Genomic DNA, 27,426 nt, shown 5'->3' on the forward strand with positions numbered 1-27,426 from the left:
GACAAAAAAATCACACCCCTCCCAGAGCACGAAAGAATCATAGTTAACAGGCCGTGGACAATCTGAAGCAGCCCATAACCCCAGGCCTTGGGATCAAAGCAAAAATACATATTCACATAACATAACTGGGTTCTCAAAGAAACCAAAAAACTCTCACTACGCCTAAGAAGCCTTATGATGACTCAATCGCTTCATCTTCTTGTCCACGCCCTCCCACTAGGATGGAAGCCACAGACTGAGAAGAGAGTGTGTCTCACCAACAGAAGAGCGGAGGGCACCAGGACAGTGCCCTAAGTAGCGAGGGGGCTCCACGAGGCACCCCAACATGAATGACCAGGTAAGGATAACTCACTTAATGAGGGTTATGAGCGCTGGCTATGGAACCACATACCTGGGTGTGCCACTTGTTCCTGTGTGTCCTTGGCTAGATGACAAGTTCATATCCTTGTTTTAACTGCCTCCACTCCCTGCAATGCTGGGATTACAGTTAGGTACCATCCCATCACACTGCACTTGGATCCTATCTGGTACTTGGGTTTCCTTAGGAAAATGGAGTCTGTTGACACCTTCATGAAGGCAACAAGTATTTGGGGGTGGAGGAAACATCTAGTGCCTTCTCAGAAAAGGGAGTTGTAGACTTCCCACATTATTCTGTGGCTAGAAACCTGCTCCAGAAATGAAACCAGTGCACACCATGTTGATGTGCTAAACCGCACACGGGGACTCCTGAGGACAGTCACCGTGGCATTCTGTCTTGGCACACTCAACTTTCCTCTCCATCAACTCAAGGGTTTACAGACTTCTTGCTTCCTTAATATCGGACATCCGACCGCCTGGGATGTGGTTGGTCTATGAACAACCTTGTTCTGAACCCAGGCGTGACTAAATCCTGACTCACCCAACCCCCACCTCCACAGACAGCCTCACTCCCGGGGTGCACAAACTCACATTTATTCACAGAGACAGAGGAACGGGGGTGGGGGGTAGACCTTTGTCACTGGGAACCCCCAGGGTCTGGCAGTCCCAAAGAGGTGGTGGTGTCCAGTGTTTGTAGTGGGGGGACGGGCAGGCTGGGGGCAAACCCAGCAGTCTATCCCTCTGGCCAAGTGTTCAGTGCCCTTGTCCTGCCTTACTTAAGACACGTGTTGGGGTTAGAGGTTCCTAACCAGCACCAGGGGTCTAGGGGTGGGCAAAGGGGAAGATGAAGGACCCAGGGCTCATGGGTAGGCTGAGGAGGAACCTCTCCTTCAGCTTTCTTCTTTCTTACTGCAAACCGGGAGCTCAACTGGAAGAGCAGAGGGTGGATGTGAGGGTCAGGAGGCCAGGCTCCCCAATCCGTGTAGGTGGGCCTTGCTGTCCACCTCCTCATCCTCCATCTCAAAGGCTGAATGGTCTTGGCTGTCAAAACAGGAGGCGCTGAGAAAGACAGGAGGAAGTGGCGGGGACTGGGGTGGGGTGCCAGGTGAGGGAGGCTCTTCCTTGATGTGGGCGATGGACAAAGGGAGCCCTTCCGCCTCCTGCTTAAGCGGCGGAGGCTGGGGCGACTGTGCAGCCTGGGACTGGAGCGCCTGCAGCGCCGAGGCCCTCTCCAGCTCTGCCCGTTCGAGCTCGGCGCGGTGGCAACGCTGGTGACGCAGAAGGCTGTAGGCTCGGGAGAAGCGGCGTGGGCATCGCGGGCACGGATGCGGGGCGGGACCCCCGGCGTGGACTTGAGCGTGGCGGGCCAGGTCGGCTAGTCGCTTGAATTCCCGTTGGCAGCGCACGCACTGGAAAGGGCGCGCCCCGGAGTGGGTGACCCCGTGCTGGCGCAGGTGTGCCCGGCGTCGGAAACCTTTGCCACACTCGGGACACCAGAAACGTGGCTCCCCCGCTGGAGGCCGGGCCGGGGTAGCATCTCCTCCATTCTGCCCGCTTTCACCCCCTTCTGATGCACCCCCACATTCTGCCCCTTCGCCCCCCTCAGGCCCTTTCCCTGAGTTCCGTCCACCTGAGGCTTTGTCGTCCTTCTTGCCGGCCCCAGGTAGCGGGGCCAGCAGGCTGAGAGGGCCATGGACGCGGCGATGCTGGCGGAGGTAGGAGGCCAGGCGGAAGGCCAGGCCGCAGTCTGGACACACAAAAGGCCGATCGGTGGAGTGGACTAGCCGGTGACGCGACAGGGACCACGGCCTGGCGAAAGCCTTGAGGCAGATGGAACACTGGTGTCGTTTGGGGCGGGGTGGGGGTCCCCCTTCGCCCTCCTGTTCGCCCTCGGGGCGCAGACACGGGTGTGCTTTGAGCTCCCCCTTCGTTGCAAAGGCTTCGCGGCAGCGGAGACAGAGCAGCGTCCAGTCGGCCTGGAGGAGGACCTGTTTCTCCTCCTGTCGCCCCGCGGCCAATGCCAACTCTGCCCTTAGCTCCGCCGCGCCAGCCTCGGCCTCCTCGGTCTCTGATTCTCGAGGATCGGTACTTGTGGGGGCAACCACTGGGGCCGTGTCCCCCGCAGGCCACGCTTCGGGCCACACTGCTGCTGCCTCCTCCGCAACCCCGGCCACCGCCGTGGTGGGCTGCTCCACGCCCTGGTCCTGCGGACCCCAACTGGACTCGGGCTCCTCCTTCACTGTCCTCTGCGTGGACAGATCCACCTCGCCACCTGCATGCTCCTGGGCCAGGTGGCGCCTGAGCTGGGCCGGCTCCGGGAAGGTACGTGGGCATGCAGCACAGCGCAGCGGGGGCTGGGGCCCGTGGCCTCGAAGGTGGCGGGAAAGGTGGGCGGGCCTACGGAAAGCTTTGGGGCACAGGGGGCAGGCATGGGGCCGGAGACCCGAGTGGCTCAGCCGGTGTCGAGACAGGTAGTAAGGGAAGCGGAAGAGGCGACCACAGGTGGGGCAGGGCAGAGGTGCCCTAGGAGCTCCAGCACCTCCTCTGCCACGACCACGGCCTCGACCACGGCCACGGCCACGGCCTCGGCCTCGGCCACGGTGAGGTGGGCTGCCCTGGGCAGGTGGAGGGGGCTGTGGATCCATGCCTGTGGGGAAAAGCGGGGTGGGGGGGGGGGGGGAGAGGCAGAGGTGGGGAGAAGAGATGAACGGTGTATGGTGAGATAGAGAGAGGTGGACTCCTCAGGCCAGAAGAGACAGATGAGAGGTGGGAGAGGCAGGTGGTGAAGAGACAGAGAAAGATCAGAGTCAGAAGGGGACAGAGACAGTAAGGGAGAAGAGGGAGTTGAGAGAAAGTAGGAAAAGGCGACAAGGTCCAGGAGAAATAGAAGGAAGAGAGACAGAGAGAGAGAGGGCACAGATCAGCAGCAACAGGAACAGTTAGGAAGACAGAACAAGACAAATACAGGAGACACAGGGAGACAAAGTCAGCCAACTGATTTTGCTCTAGGGCCCAGGGGCTTGGACATTCTTGGAAAGCTTGGGAACCAGTCCACCCTTGGGGCCCAAGGAGGGTGGGATTCAAAGTTCAAGAGGCCCTGGAAATGCAGTGTGCGTGGCCAGAAGTCAGGGCCTGGGAGGAACCAGGGAGTAGCAGGGCTTAAGCTCCTGGGTGTGAGGGAGAAGGCTGGGGTCTGGACTCCTGGGTCTGAGGGAGGAGGCTGGGGTCTGGATTCATGGGTCTGAGGGAGGAGGGCTGGGGTCTGGACTCCTGAGTCTGAGGGAGGAGGCTGGGGTCTGGACTCCTGGGTCTGAGGGAGGAGGCTGGGGTCTGGACTCCTGGGTCTGAGGGAGGAGGCTGGGGTCTAGACCGCTGAGTCTGAGGGAGGAGGCTGGGGTCTGGACTCCTGGGTCTGAGGGAGGAGGCTGGGGTCTGGACTGCTGGGTCTGAGGGAGGAGGCTGGGATCTGAATCCCTGGGTCTGAGGGAGGAGGCTGGGGTCTGGACTCCTGGGTTTGAAGGAGCACTGTGTCCTGGGTCCCTGGGTCTCAGGCAGGAAGACTGAAGGCTACAACTCTCGGGTCTCAGATAGAACAGGATAGGCGAACTAGACTCTTGCAGGTAGACACAGCCCCTGTGTCCGGATGAAGGAAGGAGCTGGGTAGGGGGCCCTGCCTCACAAGACAAGAGGGAGCAGGGGGCGGAGAGCTCGGCTGCAGAAAATCCCCAGGGAGGAGAAGGCTGGGGCCAGACCCCTGGCCGGGCGTGGTGTCGGGGGAGGGCGTGGAGCCTGCCCGCTGTCGGGGGCCCTAGGTCCAAGAAGGGGCTATCTGTTCCGGGTAGGTATGATCTGCAGAACTGGGGCGGAGGGTCGAGGCCTTGCGGATTGCTCCGCGCAGAGCCTGGGGCTCGCCCCTGTCTCTGGGCGCCGGTCTTACCTCCGCCTCCTGCGCTCCTTTCTTCCTTCCCTGCTGCCGGGCGATCGCGGACAGTGGTGGCAGGGAGGGAGGGGTGTTGAGCGTGGTGGGGGGTGGAGGAGGAGGCTGGGCTCGGTGTTACAGCCTAAGCCTTCCCCCCGGAAACCCGGTGTTTGGTCGGAGGCTGGAAAAGGAAAGACTGGCCGAAAAGCCGGAAGCGGAGGGCCAGGGACCTTGGTGGGCAGAGAAGGAGGGTGGTGCAGCTCCTGGGTCCTAGGAGGGGTGGGGGCTGAAGGCCTGTCTTTTGGCCCCTCAGAGGGAGGAGGGGGCTGCAAGCCTGGGACTCTGGACCCAGCTTACCACCCCTCCTCCATTTCCCAACAGATAACACATATTCATTCATTCTTTCAACAAACAAGCATTTTACCAAGCCCTGCCGGTGCCAGGCACTGTGCTGGGCTGGTGGGTCTGAAAGAGGGTTGGAGGAGGCGGAGCTGTTGATGAAGGAAGCAGTAAGTGATACAGGCTTGAGTGTGTAGCCCCCCCTCTAAAACGGGGCCCGATTTCCCGCCTTCCCTTGGTTGCCTGGGCAAGCAATTCTCTCTTTTCTGAGCCTCAGTTTCCCCCTTTACGGCAACCCGACCAGTTTTATCAGAGCACCTACTGTGGGCTGGCTCTGTCCTTGGTGCTGGATCGATAGAGGCAAAAGTCATCGTTTGACTCAAGGCAGGGGGTGGGGCGGGGGTGAGGGTGGACTGGGACGGACAAGAACCAGTCCACCGGTGGCGCGATGAAGGAAGCGCTCTGATTCGGGAAAGTGCCGTGGGAACGCAGGGGATGGAAGAGACGTCGAGGGCCTTTCCATGGGAATGAATGATATTCTCTGAGTCTTCTCTGGCAGGCATGTTTCATTGAACTGGGAGCTTTAATGTTTCAGCCTGCTAGATGGGACCAACACGACCATGTCTCAAAGTTTATGTACTGGAGAAACAGGCCCATTGTAGGAATCTGCCTGTGTTCCGCTGTTGTTTTTCTTTAGGGTTAAGTTCATGCCAAACGTTGTTGGCAAGAGAGTGGGTAAACAGTTCCTTTTGTACGTGTCTGGGATGAGTAGAGGTTTGGAAAGCTTTAACAAGCTAGCAATTCCAGGAATCTACCCTCCAGAAACCAGAAACATGCAATATTATATTTGTGCCAGGTTCATTGCTCCATGTTTTTCTTCGTAAAAAAAGAAAAGTAGGTATTTTTGCCTGGCAAGATGGCTCGGTGCAGAGGCCCCTGACTCACGGCTGATGGCCCGAGTTAGATATCCAGGACCCACAGAGCAGAAAGAGGAAATGGAATTGACTTCTGTGAGTTGTCCTCTGACTTCCACACTTATGCATCTGAACACACACACACTAACTCACACACACATATACAGTCACACACATGTAAAAACACACATACACACATATAAACACACACAGAGATATGCACACTCACACATATACACAGTCACACACATGTAAAAACACACATGCACACATATAAACACACACAGAGATATACACACTCACACATATACACAGTCACACACATGTAAAAACACACATGCACACATATAAACACACACAGAGATATACACACTCACACATATACACAGTCACACACATGTAAAAACACACATGCACACATATAAACACACACAGAAATATACACACTCACACATATACACAGTCACACACATGTAAAAACACACATACACACATATAAACACACACAGAGATATGCACACTCACACATATACACAGTCACACACATGTAAAAACACACATACACACATATAAACACACACAGAGATATGCACACTCACACATATACACAGTCACACACATGTAAAAACACACATGCACACATATAAACACACACAGAGATATGCACACTCACACATATACACAGTCACACACATGTAAAAACACACACACATATAAACACACACAGAGATATGCACACTCACACATATACACAGTCACACACATGTAAAAACACACATACACACATATAAACACACACAGAGATATACACACTCACACATGTGCAGTCACACACATGTAAAAACACATTCTCACACACACACACATACAAACACACACACTCACACAGAGCTATCTACACAGTCACACACATGTAAAACACATTCACACACACACACACACACACACACACACACACAACAAGTAAATACAGTGTATGGGGCTGAAGAGATGGTCAGTGGTTAAGAGTGTTTGCTGCTGCTCCCACCAGAGTTTCCCTCCTGGCACTCAAGCCAAGGGCCTTACAACCTCCTGACTCTCACCATCTTCTGTCTTCTAAACACATACTCGCAGGAAGACACACAAATAGATAAAAATAAATCAAATGTAGTTAATTTTTATTGTATTATTTACATATGTGGGGTACACACACCATGGCGTATATGTGAAGGTCAGAGGACAACTTTCAGGGATCAGTTCTCTCCTTCGATGATGTAGGTCCTGTCCTGGCATTGGACTCAGGTCGTTAGGAATTGGGGACAAGTACCTGTACTGACTGAGCTATCTGGCTAGTCCACCACCACAGTCTTGAAAATCACTATGGCCAGGCAGCACGCCTTTAACCCCAGCACTCGGGAGGCAGAGGCAGGCAGATCGCTGTGAGTTCAAGACCAGCCTGGTCTACAAAGTGAGTCCTGGACAGCCAAGGCTACACAGAGAAACCTTGTCTCAAAAAACAAAAACAAAAAAGTAAATCACTATGGACGGCTGAGAATCTCAGTAAGATATCTGAGGAATAAAAATAATGACCCAGTGGAATCTTGTATGTCCTGGGAAAAAAGAAGGACGAAGAAGCTCACCGTGTGTGTGGAAACGTGAAGGTTCTCCAAGTGGTCACATGAAAGAGAGCTACACAAACGCCACTTGTACTAGGTCTCTGTGTGTGCTGTGTCAGTGGCTTGGGGACTGGTGAGATGGTTCTATAGTTAGAAGCACCTGCTGCTCTTGCTGAGGACCTGGATTGGGCTCCCAGCACCCACAGAGCAGCTTTCAATCCCTCTAGAACACTCCAGCCTCAAGGGACCTGGCATCCTCTTCTGACTTCGAGAACATTAGACATACGTGGGGTTGCACATACATACAGGCAGGCAAAACACATAAAATACAAAAATAGAGCCGGGCGTGGTGTGGCGCACGCCTTTAATCCCAGCACTCAGGAGGCAGAGGCAGGCGGATCGCTGTGAGTTCGAGGCCAGCCTGGTCTACAAAGTGAGTCCAGGATGGCCAAGGCTACACAGAGAAACCCTATCTCGAAAAACCAAAAATAAATAAATAAATAAATCCGGTGTGGGTGAGAGAGAGAGAGAGAGAAGAAGAAGAAGAAGAAGAAGAAGAAGAAGAGGAGGAGGAGGAGGAGGAGGAGGAGGAGGAGGAGGAGGAGAGAGTGAAAGGGGGGGGGCGTGGTGGTGTACACCTGAGATCCCAGCACTTAGGAGGTGGAGACTAGGCAATGAAAATTTCATACCATAAATATATAAGGGGTTCGAGGCCAGACTGGGCTACTGGTGCCCCAGTCTCAAATAAACAAATGAGCGAACAACAAAAGGCAGTTGGAGGGGGGGTGAGAAAAGGAAAGAAAGAAGAGGAACAAATTTAGAAAAGAGTAAACTGGAAGAATTTTAAACAGAAGAGAACAAGGAGGCTGCTACTTGGGGGTGGGATCTGGCGTCTTGGATTGGGGCATCCACAGTGGCCAGAGCTGTCAGAGTTCTGTGCAAGGCTGTGGCCACCTGAGCTTGGAGTTATTCACAGAGCACTGAGGAGCCATTGAGAAGGTTTTAAGCTGGAGAGTCATATGATGCGATTAGGGTTTTAGAGACATTCTAAGAAACCCTAGGGGAGGCGGAACTGGATATGGGGGAGATAGAGTGGGGTAGGGTGGTAGAGGGGAGAGGGAGGTGAGGCTGCAGTGGTCCAGGTAAGAAGTGGCTGGGTCAGAGTGGCTGGGAAGGGACCCACTCTGTGGGAGGCGCTGATTGAGGGGCACATTCCATTATCACCGCAATAAGCTTTCTCACTGGCTCTTCTGCTTCCAGCCTTGAATTCAGTAACGGAGGTCAGAGAACAAGCCGTGAGAGTCAGTTCTCTTCTCCCACCCTGTGGGTGCCAGAGATGGAACTTGGTTGTCCTGCTTGGCGTTAAGTGCCTTTACTTGATAAGAGGTGTCGCTGGCCCAGCCACGCCTCATTCTGAGCTTGACACCTCCCAAGCTTCCTCTGCGTGCTCAGAATAAAAAGCAGCCCTCCCCGCACCCCTTTGGCCCTCAAACCCTATATAGTTTTCTTTTTTTTTTTTTTTTTTTTTGACCCTCACCTAATTTCTGGTGATGGGAAGCAAAGTTTGGCTATATAGCCCATGTTGGCCTCAAACTTGTGATCCTCCTGTCTCAGCTCCTTGAATGCTAGGGTTACAAAGGCAAATATAACCAGGCCCAATATTCCCTCGCTTAATTTCCAACAGCCTGCTTCCTTTGCCTGAAATATTCTTCCTTTGGGCATATTTCTGTAAGGGTTTCCTTGCTTCAGACATCCCCAGAGATGTATGCCTGGGGCAAATTAGCTACAACGAGGATTTCTCTGTGTAGCCTTGGCTGTCGTGGACTATCCTTGTCTGGCCTTGAACTCACAATGATCTGCCTGCCTCTGCCTCCCTGAGTGCTGGGATTACAGGTGTGTGCCATCATGCCCAGCTCCAGTTTTCTTTCTTTAAAATTATTATCATCATCATCATCATCATCATCATCATCATTGTTATTGTTATTACTACTACTAATACTTAAATATTTTATTTTTATTTATGTGTGAGTTAGAGTGTGTGTGCATGTTTGTGCAATGCACAGGAGGCCAGAAGAGGGTGTCAGATCTCCCTGGAGATGTTGGTGCAGTAAGAGCCCTTAACTGCTGAGGCATCTCTCTAGCCCAATTTTCTTCTTTAAAAATACTTTTGTGGGCTGGAGAGATGACTCAGAGGTTAAGAGCACAGTCTGCTCTTTCAGAGGTCTTGAGTTCAATTCCCAGCAACCACTTGGTGGCTCACAACCATCTATAATGGGATCTGATGCCCTCTTCTGGTTTGCAGGCAGAGCACTGTATACATAATACATAAATAAATAAATCTTTTTAAAAAACCTTTTTGTTACATATTATATACTTATTGTGTGTGTGTGTGAGTGCATGTGGATGTTTGAGGACTGTTTGCAGGATTCAATTCTCTCCTTCCACCATGTTGGTCCCAAGGACTGAACCCAAGCCATTAGGCTTGGCACCAAGCACCTTTACCTGCTGAGCCATCTGGTCAACCTGAACCTTGTCATTCTTTCTTTCTTTCTTTCTTTCTTTCTTTCTTTCTTTCTTTCTTTCTTTCTTTCTTTCTGTCTCTCTCTGTCTCTCTGTCTCTCTCTGTCTCTCTGTCTCTCTCTGTCTCTCTGTCTCTCTCTTTCCCTCCCTCCCTGCTTCCTATGAATGCTCCATCTGCATGTACGCCCACAGGCCAGAAGAGGGCATCAGATCCCAGTATAGATGATTGTGAGCCACGATGTGATTGCTGGGAATTGAACTCAGGACCTCTGGAAGAAGAGACAGAGCTCCTACCCACTGAGCCATCTCTCCAGCTCCCCCTGGCCCTTGTTTTTCAACACTGTACTTACCTCAAACCAACCTTTGACTATTTGTGAATTACTTGGGGTGGCCATCTCCCTCTGGTCACTATAGAAACTCCATGAAGGCAAGTTTCACTGCACTGCTCTTAGCACCATGAATTTGTGGGCAAATAAAAGGGGATGAAAGGGGTTGATGACGGAGCTCAGTTGAAGAGTGCCTGTCTAGCTTGCAGGGTGATCCCAGCATGAACCAGGCTCGGTGGCCCAAACCCAGCACTTGGGAGCTGGAGGCAGGTGGATGAGAAGGAGACCCTATGTGGAGAATGAGGATTATGGTTTTGGGCCCTAGAAAGCTGAGGATTCCAGTGGCGCGGAGGGGAATCAGATGGGGGAAGAGAGGCAGAAGTCAGGTGAGCTTAGAGGCTAGCCAACAGGAGCGTTGCCTCAAAGAGAGACTTGGGAGCTGCCAGCATCCCTACAGTAATTAGTGCTTTGGAGACATAGACGCTCCACTAGACATAAAGGCTCTGCTCTTTCTCCCATCACAACAACTGTAAAACTTGGCCACACCGAGGCAGGTTTAGCGACCAGCTCTGGGTATAGTTATGCTTGGGAATAGCGTGATTTTTTTTTTCCTTTGTGTGAGCTTTGTTGTTGTTGGTTAGATTTTGTTTTGTTTTTAAACAGTTTTGCTACGTAGCTCAGGCTTGCTTGGAACTCACAATGATCCTCCTGTCTCAGCTTCTCCAGGGTTGGCTAGCATTACAAGCCTGTGCTATAGCTGGAGGTTGGGGGTGGGGCACACACCTTTAATCCCAGCACTCGGGAAGCAGAGGTAGGGGCGGGTCTCTGTGAGTTCGAGGCCAGCCTGGTCTACAGAGTGAGTCCAGGACAGCCAAGGCTACACAGAGAAACCCTGTCAGAAAAAACAAAACCAAGGAGGGGGGAAAGCACACACACACACACACAAGACAAAAACAAAACCAAGCCTAGGATGCTACTCAGAAAATGGATCAATGTCTTTCATCACTGCCTTTCTTGAACAGTAAAGATTGTGGTGGAGGTGACGTGAGGTGGGTGGAAGCCAGGTCCTCCTTAGGCTCCCAGGCTCGCTGTTCTCAGCTTCTTTTCTCTCAAGACCTGCTTTGTCTTCCGGGGCAGTGTCTGTGTCCAGGCGGGAGGGCAGGCCTTGTTTTTCCAATTCAGACTTTTTGGTTCTATTTCATTTTATTGGTTTGTTTGTTTGTTTGTTTATTGGTTTTTGAGGCAGGGATTCTCTATGTAGCCATGGCTGTCCTGGAACTCACTCTGTAGACCAGGCTGGCCTGGAACTTATAGAGACCCACCTGCCTCTGCCTCCCCAGTGCTGGGACTAAAGGCGTGTGCCACCACCACCACCCTGGTTCTCTATTTATTTATTTTGATACACAGTCTTATTTAGCCCAGCCATCCTTGAAGTCTGGATATCCCTGTCTCTGCCTCCCATGTGCTGGTAAGTATAGACTTGGGACGGCATGACTCAAAGATTTACTTTGCTCAGAAAAGGTAAGTTTTGTTTCTGGACATCTATTGCTTAGTGTAAAATGCTCTTTGTGTGTGTGTGTGTGTGTGTGTGTGTGTGTGTGTGTGTGTGTGTGTGTGTGTGTGTATGAATGTATGTATAATGTGTTATGTATATTAAATAAACTATAAAACCTATTTATTTATGCATATAGGTATTTTGACTGCATGTATGTCTGTGTGCTACACTACGTGTGTACCTGTTTCCCATGGAGGCCAGAAGAGGGCGTCTGGTCCCCCTGGAACTGAAGTAGCAGATGGTTGTGAGCCATCATGTGCGTGCTGGGATTCAAACTCCTGCCCTCTGTAAAAGCAGCAAGTGCTTTTAACCTCTAAAGCCATCTCTCCAGCCCCTAGAAAATAGTTCTTGATTTTTACATTTTTATTTATTTATTTGGGGTTAGCATGAATATACCATGGTACAGCTGTGGAGGTCAAAGGACAGCCTGCAAGAATCCTTTCTTTCTTTTCACCATGCGCATTGCAGGGATTAAACCCTCTAAGGTCTAGCATCTCTGCGGAATGACTTTGTTCCCAAAGGATGGAACTTTTTAAAACTGGCAATTGTGGGTCTATTGTGTGTGGGATGTGTGTGCAAAAAAAAAAAAAAAAAAAAAAAAAAAAAAAAACCAAAAAAACCTTATTTTCCCCCTGAGTATCTCTCTTAACTTTCTTCCTTGTGATGCCTAAGACTCACAGTTTAAAAAGTGCATAGGAGCTGGGTGTGGTGGTGCACACCTTTAATCCCAGCACTTTGGAAGCAAAGGCAGGTGGATCTCTGGGAGTTCGAGGCCAGCCTGGTCTACAGAGTGGGTTCCAGGACAGCTAGTGCTTGGGAAATGGTTCCTTAGGTAAAGTGCCTGATTTGCAGGTCACATGCCCAGCAGCCATGTGAAAGCAGGCACAGCGAAATTCTGTAGGGAGTGAAGACAGGCAGGTACATACCTGAAGCTCATTAGCCAGATAGAAGATTCAGATTTAGAGAAAGACTGTCTCAAAAATAAGGGGTGTGGTGTGTGTGTGTGTGTGTGTGTGTGTATGTGTGTGTGTGTGGTGTGTGTGTGTGTGTGTGTGTGTGGTGTGTGTGTGTGGTGTGTGTGCGTGTGTGTGGTGTGTGTGTGTGTGTGGTGTGTGTGGTGTGTGTGGTGTGTGTGTGTGTGTGTGTGTGTGTGTGTGTGTGTGTGTGCTGGTGAGATGACTCAATGGGTAAATAAGTTATCTGCAAGCCTGATGACCTGAGTTTGATCCCTGGGACCCACATGGAAAGAGAGAAAGAACTTCTGAAAATTGTTCTCTGCCCTCCACATGCCATGGCACATGCACAAATGCACACACAAGCACACACACTGTAATAAAAAAAAATGAAATAAGGTGAAGAGTGGTTGAGGAAGACACCTCAAGTCAACCTCGTCCTCCACAGGCAGACACACACACATTCACACATCTGCAAGAACACGTGCACACACAAACAAGTACACATACCACACAGACATTTGTGAATGAATGGATGGTACCCAGACTAAGAAAAGGACATGGCTGGCTCCCAGCGATCAAAGATGCTTCCTAGACGTCTCCTCCTGCATTTAGCCTTCCAAAGCGGCCCTTGTGAGTTTTGTAGAAAATTGTTCTCCACCAGGCACGTGGCATAAGTCTGTTGTCTCAGCATTTGGGAGGTGGTGGCACCAGAGAAAGCTCGGAGTAATCCTCTACCAGATAGCCAATTTGAGGCTAGCATGGACTACATGATACCCTGCACCACCCCCGACACAATCTTTTTAATTATTTGTATGTGCACAGGAATACAGGTGGCCAACCAAGGATACAACATGCAGTAAACATCGAACCCCTACTCAGATCTATCCAATGGACAGGACATTCTCCACAGTTGAGTGGAGAGCGGGGACTGACTCTGACACAAACTCCGGTGTCCCCTATTTGACCACTTCCCCTTGGTGGGGAGGCCTGGTGGCATTCAGAGAAAGGATAAGTGGGCTACCAAGATGAGACTTGATAGCCTATGACCATATAGTGGGAGAGGAGGTCCCCCTCGTCACAGACCTAGGGGAGGGGAATAGGGTGAAAGTGGGAGGGAGGGAGGAATGGGAGGATACAAGGGATGGGATAACAATTGAGGTGTAATCTGAATAAATTAATTAAATAAACAAACAAAAAAAAAAGAATACAGGTGCCCTCAGAGGTCAGAGGTGTAGCATCCCTGGAACTGGAGTTACAGGGCATTATGAGCTGCCCAAAGTGGGTTCTGGGAACTGAACTTGGGGCCTCTGAAAGAGCGGTATGTACTTTAAACCTCTGAGCCATCTTTTAATGTTTTGGAACCCGTGGGATGGTGTGTTCCATCATGCCCAGCCATTGTAGGCTCTGATTCTAGTGTGCTAGCAACGGAAGGGATTCAGGAAATAGGAAGGAGTCAGTTTGAGCTGGGTAGTTCAAGATGGCCACTTGCCTGTGATCGTGGACAGGGCAAAGCTGCAAAGCAAGGCTTTAAGTACGAAGGGTGAGGCAACGCGCGCGGGCGCTTTTTTCCTGCCCCCTGGCTGTTGGATGGTGAAAGACTGGAGCAAGGAAAGTGGGGGAGCCCATGCCGGCTGTTCCAGTCTCTCAGGAGAGAGGACAAATGCATTTAAGATGGATACCGAGGGGGCTGGTGAGATGGCCAGTGGTTAAGAGCACAGTCTGCTTTCCCAAAGGACCCTGGTTCACTTCCCAGCACCCACATGGCAGCTCACAACTGTCTGTAACTTCAGTTCCAGGGATTCTGACACCTTCAGACGAACGCACATAGGACAAAATTAAATAAATTATTAAAAAAAAAAAAGATGGATACCGAGGGTATTTGTGGCTTATCCATGTCCAGGAGATACATTTAATTCCAGCATTCTAGTGGCATAGGTAGGTGTATCCCTGAGTGCCAAACCCAGCATGGTCTACATGGTAAGTTCCAGGCCAACCAAAGCTACATAGTGAGACCCAGTCTCAAAAATAAATAAAGTCTAGTAGCCAGGCAGTGGTGACCCACACCTTTAATCCCAGCATCTGGGAGACAGAGGCAGGCGGATCTCTGAGTTCGAGGCCAGCCTGGTCTACAGAGTGAGTTCCAGGACAGGCAGGGCTACTTGTCCAAAAAAAAAAAAAAAAAAAAAAAAACCACCAAAACACAAACGAAGAGTCTAGGATGACTGGGGTTGTCTATTTTGTTCCCTGTAGAATTAACAAAAAAACTCACAGGTTTCGTAATGTCTGGCATAGAGGGATCTCTTAGGCAGGGATTCGAGAGAAAATGTGGGAGCCAACTCCCCCTCTTCCCTCCCTCCATCCTTAGACTCACTCTCCCCCTGTATCTATGTAGGCATCTCCAACCAGTCCCTCTTCAAGGACCAGGCTAATGCTGCCTCTGCCGAGAAGCCCTTTGAGTCATTCACTCCGTGTGTGTGTGTGTGTGTGTGTGTGTGTGTGTGTGTGTGCGCGCACGCGCGTGTGCACGCACACATACATGTTAGGAAAGTGTTTTGCCACTGAGTCATGCCCCTCATGGGTAAGTTTTAGGCTGCTTTATCACTGAGCCACGCCCACAGCAGTTCCTTGAGGCATTCTAGGCCTCTAGCACTCACCCCGCCCCAACCCCTCACTGGCTGATCCATCGATTCCCAGCTCTTTTCAATCCTGCCCCTCCCCACCCCACCCCGAACGTACGTGTATGTGTGTGTTCGCACAACTACGTTCGGGAGTACCCCAGGTCTGTGTGGAAGGAAGCCAGAGGACAACCTTGGGTGCCATCCTTGACAACGGTGCCCATGCTCTTTGAGGTAGGAATCGCTTGAATGAGGCTAGACTCTGATTAGACTAGCCTGGGCTCATTAGCCCCCAGGAATCCTATTCCTGCTTCTGTAGTGTCACCCCTGGGATTTCTGTGTTTGAGTCCTGAACCTGAAACTCAGGTCCTCAACGCTTTTGAGGTAACCCTGCCACCAACTGAGCGACCTCCCAACCTTTCGCCATTGTTTCAGCATCTGTTAACCAGGCTGGCCTTGGACTTCTGAGTCTCCTGCCTCAGCTTCCTGAGTAGCTGGGATAACAGGCCTGCGCCTAAGGCAGCTGCCACCACTTTCTCCACATGCTTGCTTTTTGCTGCGTGTTCATTATCTCGTGAGATTACCCTCTTCGTGTGATTCCTCCCTCTCAAGAACTCATTGCCTACACGCTAGGATATAATCGGCTCTAGGAGGGCCAGTGTTTTCTGCTTTGCTCACTGGAAGCTGTATGGAGTTTGAAACGCCGAGTGTGGAACAAACAGGCACGGCAAGGGACCGGCTGGGGATGAGCAGGCATGGTCCTCTTCTATTGTCTGATGGGCTGTCCTGTCCCCGAGGGTTTCCTGTAGGGAGCCTAATGTACACCTTCATCTGGGGAAGACCAAGTCTAAGGTGTGGAACCTCTTCAGGAGACCACCTGGTTCCCAAGGCACATGTCCTGTGTGGTGTTTCTTGATTTCTAGGTGAGATGGAAAATGACTCTGCTCTGCAGGACTTAATCTTCTTGAGAGGGTTTGAGGATCTGGGTACTTACCTGAGTGCAGGCAGCTCACCGGTAACTATGCTACCAAGGAATCATATAGGCAGTTAAGGACTGCCTATACTCGGGGTGTGTGTACCCCACACCCTACCGACCGTTGTTAATGGCTTCTACATCCACAAGGGGGGGCAGGGCCTCTTCAGCCTCTCCCTCAAGGTCCTGTGCTTACTTGTCAGTCTATTTCCTTTTTGAAGATGCAGTGCTTACTGAGGCCACTAGCAAATACTGGAGCTTGAGTTACAGGTGGCTACAAGCAGCCTGATGTGGTGCTCAGAACTGAACTCTGGTCCTCTGAGTGGACAGTATCCATTTTTTAACAGCTGAGCCATCTCTCTAGGCCCTAGGGGACATAAGTCCAAGAGACAGAGAGCCCCACCTCCCTGAAGCCCAGGATCAGAAAACAAGACGGCAGTGGCTGGATGAGGTTTATTGGAGTCCCAGAGACATTGGGGAGTGGGGTCAGGGGGTGAGGTTGAGGCTCACAGGGGAGAAACCCCTAGCCAGGTTCCCCTATCCCCTTGGGGTTGGAACAAAGAGGCAAGCTGGTAGTGATGGAAAGACCGAGGGACAGGCACTGCAGTCGAGGGAACCTCCATGTCTACCACCTCCACCAGGTCACAGGACTGAGACAATCGTGGTCAGAGGACTGCGCTCTACAGCCTAAGGTAAGGGAGTGTCTGCCCTATTAACTCTACGGAGAGAGCGGCCAGGCCACACAGCCTGCACCAGTCCACTCCAAGTGGATAGGAGTATGTGCATGTGGGGCAGCTCAACCTACGGGGCGGGGAAGACTTCGGGCCAGTCTAACCTAGTGTTCAGGATGGGGGAGGATCAGTAGTAGGGCCAGACCAATCGGCAGTAAGGGAGACCTAATCTCAGAGTGGGTTAATTGAAGGTGGGGCCATCTACCCTGGTCCTTTCAGTATAGGAAGTAAATGGGGGAAGGCAGAATCTGGCTGCACTCATTTTCTAGGGCCACCAGTGGCCGATGGGGGTCATCCGGAGGGGATCCTGGAAGATTCCAAGATGGTGCCCCACCCCCATTCCCCAGATGAAGGTCATCGATGATGGCTCTCGAAGTGGGTGGTAGGACCGTGGTGGTGTAGGGGTGCCCACGTTATCTGCTTGAGAGATGTTAGTGGAGACCCGTTTTTTTTATCCCCAGGTCCCCAGTCTCAGAGGCCAGTTGATTTGAACATACCACATTTGAGGGGTCTCAAAGTCAAGAATCTATAGATTTCAGAGAGAAATTCCCCAACGGTTATGTTCTTGGACCCCTTTGCTGAAGGATGCTTCACTGTGGTCCCGGTGTGGGTTCTGGGTGGCACCACTTTTCCAGGCAGGGGTGGCCTGGTTTTTCAGTCCATGCCCCTGTGCAGCTTCAGATGCCTAGAGAGGTTGCTGAGCGTGATGAAGCCCTTGCCGCAGATGTGGCAAGGGAAGGGTCGCTCTGTGCCATGCAGCAGCCGGTGGCGCTTGAGGTAGCACTCGTGGCGGAAGAACTTGCCACACTCCAGGCACGGGAACGGCTTCTCCCCGGTATGGACCAGCACATGCCGTTCCAGGTCTCGAGGAGAACGGAATAGCTTCTCACATTCCGAACAGCCAAAGATTTTCTTGCCTCGGCTGGAGGAGCCGGGTCCGGGCCCGCCAGCAGCCTGCTCGCCCTCACCGTCGGGGGCCGCTTCCCCGCTGCCCTCACCGTGGCTGGCACGCCGATGCTCCTCCAGGGCAGCAAGCGCTGCGTACAGCGCCCCACAGTGGCCGCAGCCGTAGGTGGCTGGGCCGGAGTGCGCTTCTAGATGGCTGGCCAAGGCCGGGGCTGACGCGAAGAAGGTCCCGCAGTCGCACTGGTACAGTGTGTCTTCCGAGGACGCCTCGGCTGCCGCAGCCGGAGCCCGGGCATTCCCGGTGCCCTCGTCCCCGGGGAGCAGTGCCTCCAGCTTGGGCACGCCAGCCCCAGTAGGGCTCAGGAGCAGCCCGGCGTCCCAGGTCGGCGGGACAGCCACCACCTCCTCCTTGTCGCCCTCTCCAGCCACCTCCGGACCTCCACCGGAGGCCCAAACCTGCGTTGGGGGTGCACTGCTCCCCTGCAGGTCATGGGTGAGCTTGTGGCGTTCCAACAGCGCAGGCGCATTGAAGTCGCGCTCACAGCGCGGGCACTTGAATGGCTTCACATCGGTGTGTGCAGCCCAGTGGGCAGCCAGCTCCCGGCCGTGGTCAAAGCGCCGGGCACACGCACCACATGCAAACGGGGGTAGCGAGGCCGCGGCGGCAGCTGCAGCCTCTGCCAGTCCCCAGCTGGTCGCTCCTGCTCCCTCCAGGCCCTCTCCCCCGCCGGCCCCTCCACCTCCACAAACCGAGCAGGGACCCACGTTGCAACACACTGAGCAGGGGGAGCTCAGGGGAGGCAGGCCCGGACTGGGCTGCAGGGGCGAGGGGAGCACGCCCCGGTGCTGCCGCTTGAGGTGGCGGCCCAGGCTGGAGCGAGAGGAGAAGCGGAGCTCACAGACCAAACAGCAGTAGGGCTTCTCACCAGTGTGGACGACCTGGGAGCAAGAGCACAGAGGCAGGGCTGAGATCTGGGCCTTGCAATCGATTCGCAGAAGAATGGATCCAAGCTCTCTCAGGCCTCAGCTCCCTGGGTCTGATCTAGCCTCCCCGGGTTCTACTAGACAGGCAGCGGCGGGCGTGGAGGCCGTTGAGAAGGGACCGACACCTCCTTGTGAAGGGAAGTTTCACAAGTGCCTCTCGTGAAAAGTTAAAATCGTACTATAAACAAACAGTAGGACTTCATCGAGGGCCAAGCAAAGCTACCTCCTCCTGGCCAAAAGAAGCGAATCTGGGTTACCAACGTGGCTCGGCGGGGTAAAGGGACCTGCGGCTAAGCCTGGTGACCTGAGTTTGATCCCTGGGCCCCAAACGGTGGAAGGAGCGAACCAACTCCTGTAAGCTGAGCCGTGGCACATCTTAGCTTGAATATAAATAACGGAGGCTGGGCATGTTAGTGCAAGCCTTTAATCCCAGCACTCGGGAAGCAGGGGGCAGGCCAGTCCTGTGAATTGGAGGCCAGCTAGGGCTACAACATGAAACCCTGTCACAAAACAATCAACGGACCAAACAACAACAATCAATAACGTTTTTTTTTTTTTTAAAAAGAAAGGCGATGGCTGGCCGTGGTGGCGCACGCCTTTAATACTGGCACTCAGGAGGCAGAGGCAGGCGGATCACTGTGAGTTCGAGGCCAGCCTGGTCTACAAAGCGAGTGCAGGACAGCCAAGGCTAACACAGAGAGACCAAAAAACAAAAACAAAAAACAAAACAAAAAAAAAAGTGAGAGGAGCTATAGAGGCGGTTTAACAGTTAAGCACCCTTCTTGCTCCTGCTGAGGACCAAGGTTCGATTCCCAGCACCGGCACGGCAGCTACAGTAGTCTATAGCTCCAGTTACATGCCGCTGGGATTGTCTCACCTGGGCTCTCTTAAATAGACCCAATTAAAGTCTTTGACTTGGCAAGCTCAACTGCGGTGCGACTCCATTTTGCTTTTCTGTTGCTGCCCTACCCGGGGTGAATGTGTTAGTTTGTCTCCCCCCAAGGAAGTGAAGGAAGTTGTGAGCATGCGCAGTGCTCCCTCCCACCCCGGGCAGTTTGCCCTTGCTGTCCGGCTGACCTCCAAGGCTTTCCCCAAGTGGATTTCTCACAGTTCAAATCTCAATCAGACACGTATCTCTGTGCCCTCTTGTCTACCGGCCTCCACCTCCCAGAAGCTGGGACTGTAACAATGCATCACGCCGCCTTGATTTTTTTTTTTTTTAAATTTTCTTCCTAACTTCTCACTTAGAGAAGCCTTTTCTCAGAAACTGTTTTCTTTACCCTCTACCTGGCTCCTGATCTTTCTAAGAGATTATACATTTTCTGAAGGCCTGTGTTCCGTGTAGGGAAAATCGGTCATTGCAGAATAAGAGTCGGGTGTACCCGGATAAACCTACTTCCGGGATGGTAAGGCGGAGAACTGTAAACTCGAGCCTGATGCTTCTGGTGGGCCTCAGAGGCTTCAGCACGGGAGGCAGAGAAACTTTTATGTGGGACAAACTTACTCGGCAGGCCCATCTGTAGCTGCCTTTTGCTGAATGGAATTGGAGCCCCGCGTCTCAGCCATGCGCGGCTCCCAGGACTCACCTGGTGGTGCAGCAGGCCAGTGGAGTCTCGGAATCCCTTAGGGCAGGCTGAGCATCGGTAGGGCCGCTCGCCGGTGTGTGAGCGCAGGTGGTTGGCCAGGTTGAAGCTATGCTTGAAACCCTTGCCGCAGCGAGGACAGGCGTGGGGCTTGAGCGCCGTGTGGCGGGCGAAGTGGCGCCTCAGGTCCGACCGGTAGCGGAAGCTCTTGCCACATTCGCTGCAGTGAAAGGGGACCCGAGGAGCAGTGGCAGACGGTGCTGGCCCTGGAGCAGCAAGAGTGGCAGGGACCACAGGCATTGAGGAGTCATCCATGGTGGGAGGTCCGGTGGTAGCTTGGGGCTTTCTCTGGTGTTAAGAAGAGACACAGAAAGCAGGTAAGCATCACCTTCCCCGCCACTGGTCATTCCTTTCCTGAGCTCAGACACACGTGTCCCCTGGGAGACCTTCCAATGCTGAGCCACTCCCACCACCAAGGCACACCCACTTCCCTTTAAATTTCTCCCGGTCCCTACAAACCCTCTTCATTTTTAAAATTACTCCAGCCACGTGCATATTGCTTCTTCACAAGGTGTTCTGAAAGCGCTCTCTCTCTCTCTTTCTCTCTCTCTCTCTCTGTTCTCTCTAAGCCCTGCCCACTACAGACCTCTTCTCTGAAGACAAGTTAGCCAAGCCAGGATGTGGGGCTGAGCACATTTGCCTCATGCTTCTAGGGCGTTCAGACTGGTTCTGTCGCTTCAGAAACAGAAACTCTTCCCACCTCTGAAATGGGCATATCAGCGCCTACCTAACACAGGGATGGTTTGAGCTAAGTAAAACTGTGCAGCCACGTGTTCAACGCACTTAGGAAAGCCGGTGCACACACAGTGAAGACTTAATTGAGCAGTTTGAATATCTAAGTTCCCCTTCGCTCATTTCTTCGTATACGCGCTTCCAAGCTAATTTGACTTTTCTTAGCCTGATGCTAAGTCCCCTTCAAACATCTGCACCTTCACGATAAAGATCCGATAGATAGTTCCACTAAAACTCTCCAAACTGCACACCTACCTACATCGGCACCCCCTCGCCATGGCGACCTTTTCTCTGAGCCACACCTTGGGCAAACTGCATGCACGCATCATAGTCTGGTCCTCCCTCGTCTTAGACCCCCCCCATCTTCCCACTAACCTTAAGAAGTTTCTTCAATTTTTTTTTCCAACCTAGGACCTTTCCCTCATTGCACGTCATCCACGCCTCTTCACCAGGCCCCACCCTTTGCATAAACCTCTCCCATTTCTCAAATCCTTCCCTTCCTCCTGTAGGCCCCGCCCCTACAAGCTCCTCCTCCTGCCCTGCCCTGCCCCAACAGCCACAAGCCCCGCCTCCTCCTGCACCCCACTGTGTGGTGCTGCGGAGGCCCCCCCATGCTCGATCTTTCGAGCCAGGCCCCGAAAACTGGCCCTTTGTACCCCTTTCCCTGTCCCTAAAAGGTGCGGCCGCGGGCGCTCGGGTCGGGGGCAGGTCGGGCGGCCCGGGGACTAGTCTAGACCACCTTGCTTTTGCGTAGCGGAAGTCCTGGAAACCAGGCAGAGCCCCGGGAGTCCGGGAAAGTCTGTCGGCTTTCCTCTTTAATTACTTACACCTCCCTCTGGGCGCCGACATTTTGGGCAGCGGGGTCAGCGTCACTTCCACCTGAGGGGCCCCTCGACTTCCGCCTCGGCTCTCTCCTCCCTCCCCCCTCCCCGCCCCGGCCCCCGCCTCGACGAGCCCCCCCTTTCCCCCTCCCTCTCGACTCCCCTTTCCCGCCCGGACCCCGCCCTTCTGCTTGCCCTTCCTTTCCCCAGCCTCAGAGGTTAAAGAAGCCAGGCCGGCGCCATCTTTGTTGAGGGCAGAGGGAGGGGCGGGGCCTAAGTTACCAGCGGGGAGGTACAGACTAAGGGCGACGCGCTCTGCACGCGGCGTTTCGTTGTCCACGGCGCCGTTACGATTCCTTTTTTTCCTAGCTCTTGACTCCTGCTGTGTAGAATGTCGAGAGGAGTATCCGGAAAGAGGAAAAAAAAAAAAAAAATCCAAGTGGTCAAACCGGTACAGAGTTAGGAAACACCACGCACCATTTGACTACTTAAAACCCCACGGCGCTTTGAGGCTGTTGGGCGCCATGTTAATTAGGGGCACTTAGCAGCCATTTCCCGCTTCTCGTCTATCCGGTACCTGTATTTGATTGGGTCACCGGGTTGGAGTGCTTTGTGGGAGGAAAGCCATTTGGAGGCGGTTGGGGATTTTTGTGCGTTCTCACGGGGGGCCAGGAGGAGGCGACCGGCGCGCAGGCGCGTTTGTTAAGAGTAGTGCCCGCGCTTTGAGACCCAGAGCGTCCCCTTTGTTCCCCGTGGGGGCCCAGGCGGCGGGAGAGGGAGGGAGGGAGGGGCTGCGGGCGTCCGCGCCGAGGGGCGGGGCCCAGTTCGCGCTCCGCCGCCCCCACCCCGCCGCCGCCTAGGGGCAGGGCCCCCACTGCCCCCCGCCCCTTCCCACGCTTCGGCCCGTCGCCCCCAGCGCGCGCGCACGCGCGCGTGTGCACACACACGCGAGCCCAGGCAGCATGCAAATGAGGTACCCAGAGCCGGGGGGCCCGGGTGTGGGGGGGAGGATGAGGGAGGGGGAGAGGGGGTGGTCCCGGGTGCGCATGCCCGTGCGCGCCCCCGCCACCTGTTCCCCCCCACCACCACCACGCTGCGTTGGCTCTCTTCCCTGCGCGCGCCCCGCCGAGCGGCGGCGGTCCGTCCGGGCTCGCGAGCGCGCGCGCAGACCCCCTCCCCCTTCAGCAGCCCCTGCCGCCGATGTCCCCGCCGCCGCTCATTGGCCACCGCACCCTGAGGGCCCGCCCAGCTTGCGGGCTGGGCCACTCGGGGCTGACAGGCAGGCACGCGTCCGTCCGGACTGTGTGGGTGGGGGAGGGTCGAGGAATCACTTTCTTCACTTCGTAGGTATGTTCCAGAAATTCAGCTTCTTGTCCAGGCTACCTCATGGTGCGAACCATATGTCCCTGGAAAAGTTGCACCCGCGTGGACCTCAAGCTGTGTGCATACTAAAAGGGGGTGCAAGTTTCCGGAGTGTGGCTCAGGTTTAATGTGCGTGAGGCCTTGAGCCCGATAAGGAGCGCCACACACAAAGAAAACTTAAAAGCCAACCAAACAACAAAACAGTGTAAAGAGGGGTGCAGGGTACCTCCACAGCATCTCCTGCTAGCTGCACCTGTAGCGCCCTTGTCCCCCAAGTACACTCCATTCCTACAACTTCGGGATCTTGTGGACACTGGGAAGTGAGAGTCATGGATTTTTGAGTGCGTTCTGTATTCCAGACAGTGTACCAGGGACATTTTTTTAGCTTCCGTATTCCTGTCGATTCGCCCCGCATCCTCGGGTATATCGATTTTACAGAGAAAGAAACTGATTCAGAGACAGAGCCACTTTGCAGAGTCACATGCTAATTATTGGCTGCACTGGATCCAAACCCAGGACTGGAAGACCACGAGATATCCTTCTACACACACACACACACACACACACACACACACACACACACACACGATATCCTGTACACACAAAGTCCTCAAGATATCTTCCAACACACACACACACACACACACTCCTCAAGATATCCTATACACACACAAAGACCTCAAGATATACACACACACACACACACACACACCACACACACCCCTTGGCCACTGAGGTTCATAAGCCTGGTTTGGTGTCTTGTCACTTACTGGCAGAAAGAACTTAAGGAACTCACTTGGCTTTTCTGTGCCTTAGTTTTTGTTTTGTTTTGTTGCAAACTTAAGCTTTTTGCAAAATGAAAAATATTCCCTCAAAGGGGTGGTGTGAACCCTAACTATCCATGCTGCTCTGCTGCCTTTTTTGTGTAGTATGTTCACAGCGTGTCTGGGTTAGTAGGTAAAACTAATCAAAACAAACAAAACCAACAAGGATGAACCTCTGCCCACCCCCTCCCCCCAGTTCCATCTTACAAAAAATACAAATAAGCCCGGATCTTGGCTAAGGCCACATATTCAGCGTTTGATTTCTGGGTATCTGACTTCCAAGCCCAGACTCTCAGCACCTTGGATACATGTCCGTCAGAACTCAACAGAGTTTGCCTAGGACCTGTCTATCCCTTTCTAGCCCTCCCCATCTCTGTGGGAGGGGGGACTTCTGAGGCCTTGGTGGCCCACAATTGGATGAACTGTTTCAAGGCATCCACATTCTCATGTGGATGATGATGATGACGACAGCGGCGATGGTGGTGGTGATTGGCTTGTTTTGATCTTAAAGGGTTTTTTTGTAGTCACTATTCTGTTGCTGTGAGGAAAAACAGTGACCACAGCAACTTCTACAGAAAGCGTTTAATTGAGGGCTTGCTTACATTTTCAGAGGGTTTTGTCTATGGTCATCTTGGCTGGGAGCAAGGTGGCCAATAGGCTGACGCGGTGCTGGAGCAGTAGCTAAGAGCTCACATCTGATCCCTAAGTTTGAGGTACAGGGAGACTGGCCTGGCGTGGGATTTTAAAACCTCAACGCTCACTCATAGTGAAACACTTACTCCAACAAGGCCACACCTCCTCCTAATGTTTCCCAAACAGTTGCACTAGAAACCAGACATTCAAACACAGGAGCCAAGGGCTGTGTGTGTGTGTGTGTGTGTGTGTGTGTGTGTGTGTGTGTGATTCAGACCACCATAAAAGAAAGCCTAGATCCAAAAAGATTAGGCAGTCATGGATGCCCTTTGGTGGAGGGCACTCAGTATGTTTTATCAGCGCTACAGAATTGTCTTGTTATATGGGTAACAAAAGAATTAGATAGGTGAGATACTGGGGTACATGGAGGCTTAGACCATCACCACACTGACGCCGCCCCCTCTCTTCTCTCAGCCGGCTCCAGTACCCAGACTCAAGCTCCCCACTGCTCAATGGACAACCCCAGCTCAGACCCGTTGCCTTCAACTTTGTCTGGGGAGGAAGAAAAACCTCTGGTCTTACTTCCTCCTGTTCCCCGGGGCCGCCGAGGCCGACCTCCAGGGGGAGCCACCACGTCCAATCGGACTCTCAAGTCCTCCCTCCCTCGAAAGCGGGGCCGCCCCCCCAAATCAGTGCAGGAAGCCCCGTTGCCAGCACCAGTGGACAGCGGTGGCAGCAGCGATCTTCTGTTGATCGACGATCAGGGCGTTCCTTACACGGTTCCCGAAGGGTCAGCCGATGGGCCCCAGGGCTCCGGCCCCAAGAGGGCCCCACACTTCTGCCCTGTGTGCCTGAGAGCCTTCCCCTACCTCTCCGACCTGGAGCGCCACAGCATCTCACATTCAGAATTGAAGCCACACGTGTGCAAAGATTGCGGCAAGACCTTCAAGCGGTCCAGCCACTTGCGGCGTCATTGCAACATCCATGCTGGCCTTAGGCCCTTCCGTTGCGTGCTCTGCCCTCGCCGCTTCCGAGAGGCAGGGGAGCTTGCACATCACCACCGCATCCACTCTGGGGAGCGACCATACCAATGCCCCTCGTGCAGGGTGCGCTTCACCGAGGCCAATACCCTCCGGCGCCATTACAAACGCAAACACCCAGAGCTTGTGGGAATGCCCGTGCGCCTGTGCCCCCCAAACCCAAGGCCCCAACCTCTGTGGGATGACGATGACGAGGGCACCCCTGTTCCAGAAGGGGTACGGGAGGAGAGTCCTGAAGGAAAGGAGCCTGCTTGGCCCATGTCGTCCACCACTTCTCCCGTGTCTGGGTTTACAGCAGAGGGTTCAGCTGGCGCTGGACATGGCCAAGGAGCCCAAGACACCCTTATTTCTGGTGGTATTCCCGTCGTGGAAGGGAGTCGAAAGCAGGGACCTAAATCTCTGGGTCCTGAGGCCATCTATCACCCTCCTGCAGACTGACAGGCTCTGGGAGGCATGGGCTGTGGAAATAAACCCCCTGCCTACTGACTTCCAGTGTGTGTTCAGTCATGGTGCCTGCCCCTTTCAGTGTTCCTTAGTACCTAGCCTGGCGGCGGTGTGTGTGTGACTGGAGAGAACCCCGTTTTGTCTCCTTGGCATGGTGCCAAGGAACCAATGGCTTGGAATAAGCCTTTGCCCAATCAGACCAAAGTACTGTAAAACATTTAACCTGCTATGCAAACGTGACTCTAGGTCCCTCCATCCTAGCTAAATTCCTACAAATTCAACGTAAGAAACTTTTTGCTCCAATTTCTTTCCCAGAGGACTTGCTACATATGGAGAGAAAAACTAAGTTGAAGTATCGCTCTGTGGTAATGTGCCTTGAATATACAAGGGCCTGGATTTAGTGGCCAAGCTCAAGGGTGTGGGGGTGAGGAAGGTGAACAGAACTGACCGTTTTGATAGGATTTAGAGAGAAGGGTGTGAGCTCTAGCAGTGGGGAGGAGCTGAGATGAGGTGCAAAACTGGGGCCTTAAAAACTAAGTCGGGGCTCAGTGGTTAAGAGTACCGCCTGCTTTTCCAAAGGTCCTGAGTTCAATTCCCAGCAACCACATAGTTGCTCATAACCATTTATAGTATAATTTGATGCCCTCTTCTAGCCTGCAGACAGAACACTGTATACATAATAATAAATAAATCTTAAAAAAAAAAAAAAAACAAACTAGGTCGGAGCTTAGGGATGGAAGCTAAAAATGGGGCCCAGGATCAAAGAAGTTTAGGCAGAAAGCAGTTCAGAGAGAACGGGTGGCATTTAACGGACGGATGGGGCTTAAAGGAAGTACTTACAAAAATGAAGCAGAGTTCAAAATTGTAAAAAAAAAAAAATCTTTTTCATTTAAAGAAAGTAAGGCACACCTGTGAGCATTCACAGGGACGTCTCAAAAACTAGTTTCCTAGAAGAACTTTCCAAGGCAAAGTATGAGGGCTTAACTGCTGGAGGGCTCTTAGGGACGGACATGATTGCAGTCCAGGCCACCAAAGGGAGAGAAAAAGTTACCAGAAAGGGAGAGCTTGGCTGACTAGAATGGGGCTTAGCTGTCTATGGTGCAGTGGGGGCTGAGTTAAGAAAGAGTTTACAGAGCTCTGAGAGGCTCAGTGTAAAAAGCATCTGTCATGTGTTTTTAACTCAGATCCCTAAGATCCACCCCAAAGCTGCCTATTCAGTAAGTCTGACTTAAGGAGC

The 27,426-nt window shown here is 52.9% G+C and overlaps 3 protein-coding genes across 5 annotated transcripts; 1 reads left to right on the forward strand and 2 right to left on the reverse strand.

The window, feature by feature from the left end:
- Positions 1-1,064: 1,064 nt before the first annotated feature.
- Znf579 (zinc finger protein 579) lies at positions 1,065-3,002 on the reverse strand. Its single transcript, XM_051162324.1, has one exon. It carries the CDS (start codon positions 3,000-3,002, stop codon positions 1,314-1,316), a length of 1,689 nt encoding a protein of 562 aa, XP_051018281.1. The 3' UTR covers positions 1,065-1,313.
- Positions 3,003-17,227: 14,225 nt separating this feature from the next.
- Positions 17,228-21,983, reverse strand: Fiz1 (FLT3 interacting zinc finger 1). Of its 3 annotated transcripts, none has more exons than XM_051162327.1 (3): positions 21,893-21,983; positions 20,277-20,621; positions 17,228-18,645 (listed from the first exon to the last, which is right to left on the reverse strand). In XM_051162327.1, the coding sequence occupies exons 2-3, from the start codon at positions 20,586-20,588 to the stop codon at positions 17,455-17,457; spliced, it is 1,503 nt and encodes a 500-aa protein (XP_051018284.1). In that variant the 5' UTR covers positions 20,589-20,621; positions 21,893-21,983; the 3' UTR covers positions 17,228-17,454. The 3 variants fall into 3 exon arrangements, with proteins under 3 accessions (XP_051018284.1, XP_051018282.1, XP_051018285.1); XM_051162325.1 differs by having other exon boundaries at positions 21,805-21,976; XM_051162328.1 differs by lacking the exon at positions 21,893-21,983 and adding an exon at positions 21,321-21,415.
- A 757-nt stretch (positions 21,984-22,740) lies between these two features.
- Znf524 (zinc finger protein 524) lies at positions 22,741-26,367 on the forward strand. The gene is made up of 2 exons (XM_051162340.1): positions 22,741-22,859; positions 25,180-26,367. Exon 2 carries the CDS (start codon positions 25,218-25,220, stop codon positions 26,181-26,183), a length of 966 nt encoding a protein of 321 aa, XP_051018297.1. The 5' UTR covers positions 22,741-22,859; positions 25,180-25,217; the 3' UTR covers positions 26,184-26,367.
- The last annotated feature ends 1,059 nt before the right edge of the window (positions 26,368-27,426 follow it).

The sequence above is a fragment of the Acomys russatus genome, chromosome 19 (genome assembly GCF_903995435.1).
Source record: "Acomys russatus chromosome 19, mAcoRus1.1, whole genome shotgun sequence".
NCBI classification, from domain to species: Eukaryota; Metazoa; Chordata; class Mammalia; order Rodentia; family Muridae; genus Acomys; species Acomys russatus.